The sequence below is a fragment of the Epinephelus fuscoguttatus genome, linkage group LG3 (assembly GCF_011397635.1).
Source record: "Epinephelus fuscoguttatus linkage group LG3, E.fuscoguttatus.final_Chr_v1".
Classification (NCBI taxonomy): domain Eukaryota; kingdom Metazoa; phylum Chordata; class Actinopteri; order Perciformes; family Serranidae; genus Epinephelus; species Epinephelus fuscoguttatus.
The window spans coordinates 11,432,963-11,445,424 of record NC_064754.1 but is presented as its reverse complement, the minus strand read 5'-3'; the positions used below and the strand labels follow the sequence as shown (position 1 = coordinate 11,445,424).

The window sequence follows — 12,462 nt, the reverse complement described above, 5'->3', positions numbered from 1 at the left end:
GGCAAATTTAGATTTGTGTGTATGGTATTTACCAAGCAGGATCTCGAGGTCTATCAAACAAACAAACAAAAAAAAATCAATGAATTAACATTGCTTTCAAAATAAACAATAACATCTTTGGGGTTGATTTTTTATAGAGTGACCAGTATTCCTTCAAATAAATATTTCCAAGTTTGTCTAAAAAAAGCAAATGTGTCAATGTTTGAGGTTCATTATTGCAAAATGTGCATTTTTCATTCAAGTCAGCCAATCTTAACACTATATTAACTATATTAGCAGGGCTGGGAATCACTTGAGCATCCATGATACAATATTATCACAATACTTGAATCACAACACAATATTATTGTGATTTAAAGTATGTTGTGATATGCCGAGTATCGTGATACAATATATTGCAATTTATTACCCTTATTCAACTATGTCCCCAAGGAAAACTTTGTCAGCATTTGTTTTTTCTAATAAGATAAAGTATCAGTCTGTTCATCTCAATTCAGCCATTTTTTGCAGCAAAATGTATATAGTGAACTGAAAAAGCAATTGATAATATTACCTAAATTTTAATTTGTCATATTAATAATTTATATAATCAAAAATACAATGCATGACACTGTGTGATGACACAGTATTGCCACACAAAAATATTGCAATGTTATGCTGTATCGATTTTTTTCCCCCCAAAAGTAGAGATCGTGTAAAATTTTGAAATGTGTTGTGGAAGTCACAAATATTTGACATTGAACAAATTGAACGATTTCCCTCTTGGATAGAAAAACATTGCCTATATGTTTGTTAGTACATTTTGAATTCTTATTATCTTTTCCTTTCACGAGTAACACGGGTTCTATTCTGAGAGCATTTCATAAGACATAATATTTTTATTTAACTGGCATAAACCTGTGGAGATGGCCTCAACCACAGATTTAAATTCTCTGTAAGTCAGAATAAGATTTCACAGCAAGTACCTAAGTAACAAAGGTTATATTTATATATTTTTATCTAGCCAACTTTGCATGAACATACGTCTGTTTTTACTAGTGATACTGCAGTTGTTCCATAAATAGTTTTATGGGGTGAAAAGTCATGTACAAAACATAATTCCCATGTAATGAGAGCCTGCTGATAGAATTCTGATAATTAAAGAGGTAGTTTGGTGATGCTGTAATTGACTCATAGATATTCAGTCAACAATAAAACTGAGTAAGGCAACAATGCCTCACATTTTAGACGCTCAAACTACTGAATGTTCAGCAATTTGTCTTGAAAATTTAGTTCAGCACTGATCAACAAATTGATAAATTGTGTAATTGTTCCAGGATTCAGGGGACATTAGCCTTCCTACACTGCACCATTTAGCATAGTTTATATACATGGTTATGGAAACATCCTGGTAATCAATAACTTTAGAGAAAGTATTGATACTAAAACCTTGAACAGACACCATCACTGCATAGCTGTTTCTTACATGCAATGGAAGGATGCTCAGTCTCACAGTTCATGCAGCAGGTTAGACTGATGATATTTTAATGCCTGCATTTGAATGCATTGATGAGCAGATGTAGTCATGTGGACACAAACATGTGCATAATTTAACTGCCCTCATTAAAACATCTCTACATGCATGTGCAAACAAAACACGTGCACCAACACGCACCCACACACTCCCTCCACAGTACGCCCCCCTCTACCATGTCACTGGTAGAAGTGTCACCACACGCTCATCCGTTTAGATAAAGGTGACACCCACACACTGACTGAGGCGCAGCACACATCTGGAGAGGAAATATAATATGAAAATGTGCTGCAATACCATTAGTGTGCATGTGTCAGCTGCAACAAGATGTAGGGGGACACAAAGCTTAACACTGCCATCATGTGGAATACATCCCCTGTGCTGAACTTAAAGGCACTGTTTGTGATCTCTTGATGTTCAAAATGCAGTTTTTGGAGCGAGCCATCACTTTCAAATTGCCTGCCGAACTTCTAAAAACATTGACTAAACTGCTTGATACATCACTTATATTTTGAGTAAAACTGGCCTGTATTTTGAGTTATGGTTGCAGTATAGTGCACTTTAATTACGGCACTTTAATTCATTTAACAATTGGTGATTTGCAGACACAAGCAGGAGGTACGCGCTGACAACACAATCAGCCTTTATCCCTGCACACATTTTGACTCATCATAAAAAACCCAGGGTTGACTAATAACATTAATGATTGTATTCAGGTGCCCCAGCATGTATAATACCAGGACACTGAAAATGGAAGCAGCTAAATATGATTCAGCCATCATACACTGGATTATTTTTGCCATTGCTTTTCCAACTTACATTGTACTGTTACACACACTAAAAGCACCAGATATATAAAATGCAGCTGTAGCACAGATTGCCTGCAGGCTGTAACACTGGACTGTCAACCCAATAACGAGAATAAATGTTGGCATTACCTTTTAGTTTAGGCACAAAAACACTTTGTTATGGTTAGTAGAAGATCATGTTTTGGCTTAAAATGCCCTCTTTTGGTGGGACAGTCCCTACTGGAAAAGCAGTAATGTCTTGTCAAAGAACAGCCATGTATGTGACACTATTTCCGATGGAAAAACGCCCACATTTGGGGGTTTAAAAGCAGCTGGAAACACAGCAATGACTGGTAGAAAACAAGTTTTGTTGTTTGTTGGTCTTGAGCTATGGTCTGCAGCTTGGCTGGCGTCTCACCCAGGTGTCACCCACCATCCCCTCCACCTCCTTCTATTTAACAAAAGACAGCTCATGTACTACCTCACTTTATGAACATTGATATGATGTGTATGGAATGTGCAAATCTAACATATCCTTGGTCTGCAGAAACGTACAATGCCAACATTTTTTTTTCCGGTGACAAGGCCGTGCCTGTAATTGTAGGAAGGGAAAATTTATACATTTCTAAAAATTGTATCACTGGAATACAGTAATAATATATGAAGACATTTATAAACAGTAATCTTCTTTGACATTTGGAAGATGTCTCATTGAATCTTTGACAAATGTTGAAATAAAATCAGATGTTTCTTTGTTGTCCGTGTTTCCGTGTATCATCCATCCATCCAAATTATTGGGTGTAATCTGGTTTTAGATTAAAGTGGGCCTGACTCTGCTTTAGAGAAAGGCTGTAGTAGCCCACAGGAAGAATAGGGGTGCGTTACAAATAGCATACTTTTTCTTTTTACTTTTAGTATGCGCTGCAGCTGCCCTTAAAAAGTACGTACTCTTGCATGCAGTATGCACACAATTGGGACATAGTACTTCCTCATAATGTTACACCCTGAACTCTGACCCTCTTACTCATATATACATCACCATGGAGATAAAACAAAATGCTGTTTTTTGCAGTGTTATAACTGCATACATTGTAGATTCTAACATATTGTATTCCAGATAGTAAAATTACAAAGGCTGTACATTTCTCTGTCGTCATTTAAAACGTATGCCCTTTTGATGTTGGTTATGATTATTTTATTCAATTAAACAATTAAAGTTCCTTTTATTACCAATCAGCTGTTCATCAGTCACCTTAATGTGCTCTCATCTGTCACTGTGACTTCTGACAGCTGTCAATCAGTTGTCAAACAGCTGTCAATGAGCTGTCAACCTGTCATCTGCGGCTCATTTAATGTAATGTATTGTCCGGTGCGCAGAGGGATGTGGGACAGAATAGCCAGAAAAGCATGCTGGCTTGCATACTGCATTACCGAACCGGATGTAGTGGAACATCATGGTATTTGGTAGTGTGGGGAGTGGGACGCACACTGTGTCTTTAAAACTCGCCAGTACTGAAAAGCTGCACTAAAACCGTGTAGTGTGTTTTGTCCCCATTAGATGGTGCGCATGATCAGTTTCATATCATGAGGCTCCAGCGCGCCTCAGCCTCTTTTATCACTTGCTCACAGAAATAAGTGATGAACACTCACCAGGCTGTCAAAATATGCAGGCACTGATGACTCGGCAATGTTTGGAGTTCAATCTACAGAGAGCTGAGAACACCAGCGTCATAGGCCCAGTCATTTTTCAAACAGCGCCGTACTCTGTGGAGTAAAGTGCAGAGTGTATATAGGCTACTTTTATTCATCTATTGTTCGGACACAGAAAAAACATTTTTTAGAGACATTTAATATGACGATATAAAGAATTAATCAAACCCATCCGAGCTCTCTAGCGCTGTTAACACTCATCAGAATGCAGTTACTTTTACTTATAGCTGCGTTTCTCTTTACGCACGACTTCACCGGAGCTGTGCGCTCCGACAAGTGCGCCTCCCGCTGCGACGTGGGCTCGTGTCCGAGCCCCAGCTGTCCCGGCGGGTACGTCCCGGATAGATGCAACTGCTGCCTGGTGTGCTCACCGCGCGAGGGAGACCCCTGCGGCCGCAAAAACGACCTGCCCTGCGGGGATGGATTGGAGTGCAAGCTGCTCGCTGCGGGGAGGCGGCGGGGCTCCAAGGGGGTCTGCCGGTGTAAGATGGAGCATGAAGTGTGTGGAAGCGACGGGAAAACGTACGGTAATGTGTGTAAGATGAGAGCAGCCAGCCGTAAAGCTGAGCAGAAGGGGAGAGACGCAGTTAGCCAAGCGCACAAAGGACCATGTTCACCTTCAGGGGCAGGTAGGGAAGCTCTGGGTGGTCAGTGGAAGAAATTAGGTTTTTGAGTTTGGGAAAATGATCATATAAATTCATAGAACATCCTGAGTGCATAATAGATGTGTCTGAGATGCAGTAGTTGGGTTATACTGCATGTGCTCATATCCAGTGGCTTTAATAGTTTACTGTGCCACCAACTCATCATATTACAAAATAAAGCTAACAGGAATCATTCTGTCTTAACTTAGACTGTAGATGTGCTGAGACGTTTGCACAATGTATTATTATCTTTATTGTTATTGTTATTAGTAGTAGTAGTAGTAGTAGTAGTATTCATAGTAGTACTAGACCTATTATCATTTATTATCCACCTTATGCAGGGGTGGGCATTCAAAGTAATACCTGTAATAAAACTGCAACAATTATTCAATTGAATTAATGAGCAATCATTTTAAAAATTGATCTATCATTAAGTAAATTTTCAAGCAAAATACACATGCCATTTTTTTCTGATTTCAGTGTCTGCAGGATTTGCTGCTCTCTCAGTTTTATACTTTGTAAACTTTAAACTGTGGGAAACTGAGATTTTTCTTTCTGGGATTTTAGAATTAGTAATATGAAACTAATGAGTATTCAATACTGAAAGTAATTCTTAGTTGTAGTCCTAATCCAGAAGTGTTATGTTGTGTGTGTGTGTGGGTGTGTGTGTGTGTGTGTGTCCTATTTATCTTAATGCAGTGTGTTCTTCATGTCAGTACAGATCGTCCCCTGGTCCATCCCAGCAGCCTTCGCTACAAGTTCAACTTCATCGCTGATGTAGTGGAGAAAATAGCACCCGCTGTTGTCCACATTGAACTGTTCATAAGGTGAGATGTGTGTGTGTGTGTGTGTGTGTGTGTGTGTGTGTGTGTGGAGACATATTAGAGGAGAGGTAGTTGCACAACAGATATACCAATCTGAGTAGATAGTATCATCAACCATAGTTTGGCCCTTCAACTTTTAAATTGTAGACCGACTGACATCATTTGGATACATCTACATGTGTTCTTCTCAGTGCACAGAAGTGATGGTTGGACCCTTATGCTGCCTTCAGATGAGGTTGTGTAACCACATTCAGGAGAGTCTATACGAACACCCCCTCCTTTGGTATTCACAGCCTAATAAGTGGATATTTCCTGAAAGCTCAGAGTTGAGACATGTTTTCATCTTTTCAGAAATAGTGTAGGCCATGGAATGGTGTGGTTTTTGGTAAATGGTGAATGAATTTTAATTGTAGTCGAGTTTTCCTTGTAATTTCATAACATATCTGAGGAAAAAGTGATATTCTCATTATCTCTTTCTTCTGTCATTATGTCTTTCCATTTCCTAAACTACGTTACCTGCTCCCTAGCTTGCTAAGCTAACCATTTGAACCTCAAACAAATCGCCTACACAACTTCCCATGTCATAATCACAAGCCCATGAGTTCCATTTGGATTCCGCATATACAACCCAAAAAAGGATTTCTGTGTTTTTTGGCCTTTTCCTCATTTCCTGTCTCCTTCTACTTTTTTCTGTCTCCAGACATCCTCTGTTTGGTCGCCACGTGCGTCTCTCCAGTGGCTCTGGTTTCATTGTGACCCACTCAGGTGTGATTGTGACCAACGCTCACGTGGTAACCACAGCTGCCACGGTGACAGGGAGGCCTCAGCTGCGCGTGCAGCTCCATGACGGCGACGCGTATGACGCCACGGTCAGAGATGTGGACAGAAAGGCAGATATTGCTACAATCAAGGTCAATCCCCAGGTGAGAGCGCGTACTAACAGGCCCTGATCAGTCATAATCACTTTTTTCCTCTTTTTCCAAACTGAGGTAAATTTTATTTTCCAGACATTTCTTGACCCTAATACATAAAACATTCTGCACTGTTGCACAAGAACCCACATCCTGTCTGTGCCAACTTCTGACAGTTTTCTGCTAGACATTCATAGCGGGAATACTTTCCTAAACACTAGCTCTGTGACTCAGAGACACCACGCTGATGTGTGTATTCTCACACCCGTATCTCAAATACTTGGACAGTTTTGTAAGCATTGAACTCTTCGTCTTTGTCAGTGTCTATTCCAGACTTCTTTTACCCCTCATACATTTTTCTCTCTGTATGATTTGCCCAAAATGTCTCTATCTGACACACCTGTGTTTGATCCATGTGAATCCACATGGAAGCAGAAGAAGCTTCCCGTGCTGTCTCTGGGCCGCTCAGCTGATCTGAGACCAGGGGAGTTTGTGGTTGCTATTGGCAGCCCCTTCGCTCTGCAGAACACCGTCACCACTGGCATCGTCAGCACCGCTCAGAGAGACGGCAAGGAGCTGGGCATCAAGGACTCAGACATGGACTACATCCAGACTGACGCTATCATTAATGTGAGCTCACACACACATGCACACAGACAGTTGTGTTTCCATCACCTCAAAGGACATTACATTGACTTCCTTGTCTCACCCTAAAACTGAATTATTGACATTATGGGGACTTGCTTTTGATCCCCAAAAGGAAGGTGAGTCCCCAGATTGTCAATATGTCATTTATTCAGGACAGATGCACAATGAGATTTTGCGTTATATGCATTTTGAATGTTTGCATATGTGTCAAAATCATATCATTAATGTCACTGTCTCTGTCTCTGTCTCAAATTTCGTCTGATCTATGAGAAGTATGGAAATTCTGGAGGACCTCTTGTTAACTTGGTGAGTAGTGCTGTGATGACTCCAGCTGTGGAGGATTATTCTATTGGACTGTCGGAGGTCCACATTTTTTAATGCTAAATATTTATTTAATATCTGCATATCAAGAAACTATATGGGCTTCTGAGATTATACAACTCCTCTTATATTACTACACAAAAAATTGTTATTTTGGATTATTTTTATTCTGTGTACTGACCCAAGCAACAGAGTAATATCGGTCACAAACCTGACTTTCTGCCCGCATCTGCGATATATTTCTCAACAACACTGGTGAAGTTGTGGTTAGGTGTGGTTAGGTATAGGCCCAAAAGTCACTTGGTTATGGTCAGGAAAAGTGTTGCCAGAAAGTTTTGGCTTAAAATGCCCATGTTTAGTGGCACAAAGGCTGCTGGAAAAGCCACGATGTGTCTGTGATAAACACCCAGGTTTGGTGGCTCAAATGCTGCTTTGAAACACCATAATGTGCCACCAAAAACACCCAGGCTCATGCCACAAAGATCTGTGGAAAAGCTGTGACAGGTTGCCAAAAAAACAGTGGTGTTGTTGGTTTTGAACAGTGGTCAGCAGTGGTCCTAGGCATCTCACCAAGGCCACCTGCCATCTACCATCCTCTCCAACTCCTGATGGCAAAAGTCAGCTCATTACATGGCTTTAGAAAATGTGCAAATATAAGATATTGGTGGATGCAGAAAAGTACAATGTGAACATTCACTTCTTACGACTAGGCTGACAGTGTAAATAGCTATATTTAATGTATTAAATGATGCACTGTTTTCCTGTAGATGGTATTTGTGATAATGAAAATGATATTTTAGCCTGTAACATATTAGTCTTAATCTACACCAACACAGTGAATGTTTTACTATGTGCAGCTGATCCTGTTTGTATGTGTGTGTAATCTCTTTAAGGATGGCGAGGTGATAGGCATCAACACTCTGAAAGTGACAGCAGGAATCTCCTTCGCCATACCCTCAGACAGAATCAGCCGCTTCCTCACAGAGTCACAGACCAAACACAGCAAAGGTCAGAGGTCAAAGCCTGAACAGCACATAGGTAGAAACTAATAGCACATAGATTCAGTTTTTGTAATTTGAAAGCCTGATGCCTATGACGTGGTTATTTCTTAGTATATCTCAGTGAATCCCATCCCTGTTGTTGTGACAGAAAAGACAAGACTGCAAAGACGACTCACAGACGAACTACAGTCAGATGCAGGTGAGAGCTGCTGATGTACAAACATCTGTCGTAATGAAATTTCCATGAGATGAACTTCATACTTTTGTGTTGTTTTCAGACGCGTCAGATGTGAAGAGACGCTTCTTAGGCATCAGGATGCTTACTGTCACCGAAGGGTGAGTTTTAATATCCACAAATACACATACATGTAATTTTTTTATTACAATGCCTGAGCATTTTCAGCACAGATTTAATCAGCCCACACACCAGGAGAAAGTTTTAGCACTGGTGGATTCCATGCGTATTATATCAACATTTCTAAAGTGACATAGTATATGAGCTGACTATGTCATCTGGAGGTGGAGGGAATGGTGGATGGCCTTTCACTTAGGCAAGGCGCCTGCCAAGCTGCAGACCTCTGTTTCCAGTGACTTTTTAGGCACCAAACATGGGTATCTGGTAGCGATCCCTACTGGCACAGTGGATATTGGCACAAAAAGCAGTCTTTGTTGCTTTCTCTGCCAGGATAGTGTGACAAAAAGCATTTCTGTTTTTACAGAGACATTGCTTTTCCAGCAAGGATTGTGCCCCCAAAACAGGGTATTTAAAGCCAAAAGACAATCTTTTCCTAACGATTACCATGTGGTTTTTGTACCTAGACCCAACCACACATCAACCACAGCATTGTTAAAATGTAATGTTTCAGTATTTCCACTACATAATAACTTACGTATATGTGGTTTGCAGAAACATACAATGTCAACATTTTTTCTTGCATCTGGGTTGATTTAATTAAGCAAAATGATGATGGGCTCGCTACCCTTTAAGAAGCGTAATATCTCAGTCTTGTCAGTAGTATTTGTATTAGCTTTAACATTAGCAATAGTATCATGTTTCATGTGTCTCAGTCTCGTGGCGGAGTTGAAACGTCAGAATCCAGACTTTCCTGAGGTCAGAGGTGGAGTTTTGGTGCAACAGGTCATACCTGACACTGCAGCAGAAAGGTATGTTCACACACACGTGCAAAAACCCAAGAACACAAACAACACACACATGCAGCACTGAATCTTGCTAGAAAGAGACTGTGATTCATCAAAGTAGCATCAAACTTTGATTTTCTTGAAAAGCCGTAGTGTTATTTATTACTTGTGGAATTTTCTATTTTAAGACTGTTTTTTTAGAAATTATTTCCTACATAAATAACGACCTGTTACATAATCTATGGTCAGTCATGTGTTTGCCATGTACACATTTTACATTAAAACTTGGATCTCTTGTGTCCGTTACACACCCCTACAGAAAACCATTGACTACAGTTTCTTTGCTCTGTGTTTTAGAGGAGGGATTAAGGAAGGTGATGTTATAGTGAAAGTAAATGGACAACCAGTCCAGACCACTGAAGACATCCATGAGGTGCTGCAGCGTGACCAGCCTCTCTTGCTCGAGATTCACAGAGGCAATGATGACTTACTGTTCAACATCCACCCTCAAGTTGTGATACATTGAAGAACAGGATAGCTAATTTGTTTGAAAAATGTTGGGCAGGAGTCAGTACAGTGGCATTATGGGAGTTATTAAGAAAGAATATGTGGAAAAATTAACTGATGTGAAGTGATTCCAGATTTCTGGTACAACAAGGAGAAAAAAGCATTTGCAGCTTTAACCAGTTTGATGATGTATATTTTCTTAGATAGATTTGCTAAATATTTAGGTGTGTTTTTCATACAGATTCTAATAAATATGTCAGTTTTATTGCTATACTGAAAATACTGCAGAGGAAAATATATTGCGCTATATTTTGTATGAAGCTCAAAACTTTCAGAATAAAAGCTCCCAAACGAGAAGCTGTGCACTGGTGTGTATGTGTCTGTTCTGCAGCTGTTGTCCATCTGCACAGACGGCAGGTTGGACTCCTTTGTTTACGTCTTCTCATCCCTCCTCCCTCCCACTCTGCCTCGGAAAGGCATTCTCCTAATTTAAACAAATCTAAACCGGCACCTAGATACGCAGAGCACACACACACACACACTTGCACACTGAGTGAATTCCTGTTACTGGAAAACTCACTTTTATCCTCTCCCGTTTTGGTAATGGAAATCCTTGTGCGTATCGCTTTCTGAACCTTGAAGTTCAGGACAGAAAATCTCTGTGGGGCTGCTGCTTTGTCTGTGTTTTTAGATCAAATGTAGGCTGGCACTAAAGACAGCTTGGCAGCATTTGCTTCATAATAAAATGCATTAATGTATAGGTGACCTAAGCAAACTGTCATTCTTGGCGGCATGACTCTTTCCTAGGACAGTGTTACTCTTGATATGTCTCTTCCAATGATGACATAACCCAAAAATGACCCACCTGATGTGTGTGCACAGCTCATAAACTGGACCCAGACAGACAATCCTTCCTGATTATTTGAATACTGTGGTATGTTACTTTTGGCTGTGACGCTGTGGAAGACAGGAGCAAGATTTTTTAAAAAAAAAAGGGAAAATGGGAACAGTAACAGACTACTACGGTGGACAAATCACAACCATGTCAACCAGCAGGAGTCTTCCTATAAATGTGCTCCTCTAAGTCTCAGCTGAGCGCGCGTGTGTGTGTAGCTGACCCAGTTGTTTGAGAGTGTGTGTGGTGTTTTCTCGTCTTGCCAAGACATATTGTCATAGCAGAGCGCCAGACTACTTCAGTGGGGCAAACCAGGGACACAGCTGTTTGTCCTTATACAGACAAAATTAAAACTATGTCACGAAGCTCACACTGAATCAAAACACTTCATGCTACATGCTTCTCAGTGTGAAATAACTATAACTCATAACTATACATATGCCTGCATCAAATACATTCATCTACAATGGAAAATATACAGTACATTTCCCATAAGGCCCTGTCCAAGCCATGGACCAATGAATTTATCACCATCTAGAGGCCAAACACAGTCAAATCTGGTTTAAATTAAACACAGATTATGATCCCCAGATAGACCACTAGATGGCATGTTGGGCATAATAATTTGCTCCTGACGTGGCAACTAATGCCCAGATTATAAGGCTACTGTGTATGTGAAGTATAGCTGTTGAAGAGTCTACATATAGCTGTGGTTTTTACACGGGTAAAGTAGAGGGCACTGTTAAACATCTAAAGCTGGATGATGGACTTTCATGTATGTCTGACTGTTGAGCTGCGGCCAGTGCTTCTGTAAACGCTGTCCCTGTCAGTATAAACAGGCCAAGCATCTTACTAACTACAAGACTTTTTATGTGGTCAACAGACCTGATTGTCCTCCGTGAACAGTTTCATGTATTAAATAGAACCAACCTTACTGGATAGATTATAATATTTATGCTGTTAGAGGCTGATTTCCCTGTGGCTCATGACACACACAGAGCTGAAGTGTCCAGTAATGACAATATTCACCAGTATGAAATACACATTTTTGGATGGAGTGTAATTTACGGTAATATCCAGGCATAAGAATTTATGGTCTTTTGAGAAAACCCTGGAACTTTTGTACCATCTCTTTATGCTCTGATGATATCATCGGGGCTATCTCAGCTTGGGCGTGGACACTACTAATTCATAACAGAAGGCCTGCATTACATGCTGGAGGTCTGTAGTTTGAAAGATGTGGACATTTACCAGACAGGGAGGGTCTAGCAAAAGCTATGATACAGCAGTTTGACCCATGACTAACAGTCAAGATATCTCTGCCTCTAATGCTGTAACTTTGACATTGCTTTGTTAACTCTGTCTCTGCTGAGTCCCCCAATTTCATGAAAGTGCAATATTAAATTACTTGAGTACTTCTTTGATTTTGAACCTTTTATCCATACAGGATGTGGCCTGTCTTGAGATTGTGTTTTCTGTTTTTTGTTTGTTTCCCCTTGCTTCCCCCATTCCCCTTTAAAGGTTCTGTATGTGACATTCAGAGCATTAATATAGCTGCAA

General features: G+C 40.3%; 1 protein-coding gene across 2 annotated transcripts; it reads left to right on the top strand.

Moving 5' to 3' along the window:
- Positions 1-3,960: 3,960 nt before the first annotated feature.
- On the top strand, positions 3,961-10,720 carry LOC125886419 (serine protease HTRA3-like). 2 transcript variants are annotated; one of them, XM_049572620.1, is made up of 10 exons: positions 3,961-4,640; positions 5,377-5,482; positions 6,180-6,402; positions 6,823-7,020; positions 7,312-7,344; positions 8,253-8,367; positions 8,509-8,559; positions 8,639-8,696; positions 9,429-9,524; positions 9,858-10,720. In XM_049572620.1, exons 1-10 carry the CDS (start codon positions 4,217-4,219, stop codon positions 10,024-10,026), a joined length of 1,473 nt encoding a protein of 490 aa, XP_049428577.1. In that variant the 5' UTR covers positions 3,961-4,216; the 3' UTR covers positions 10,027-10,720. The 2 variants fall into 2 exon arrangements, with proteins under 2 accessions (XP_049428577.1, XP_049428578.1); XM_049572621.1 differs by having other exon boundaries at positions 3,962-4,640; positions 6,826-7,020.
- Positions 10,721-12,462: the final 1,742 nt, after the last annotated feature.

Coding starts and splice junctions, on each gene's coding strand:
- LOC125886419 (XM_049572620.1), top strand. CDS start 4,217: ATGCAGTTACTTTTACTTATAGCTGCGTTTCTCTTTACGCACGACTTC. Junction 8,560..8,638: donor CGAACTACAGTCAGATGCAG/GTGAGAGCTGCT, acceptor TGTTGTTTTCAG/ACGCGTCAGATGTGAAGAGA. Junction 8,697..9,428: donor ATGCTTACTGTCACCGAAGG/GTGAGTTTTAAT, acceptor CATGTGTCTCAG/TCTCGTGGCGGAGTTGAAAC.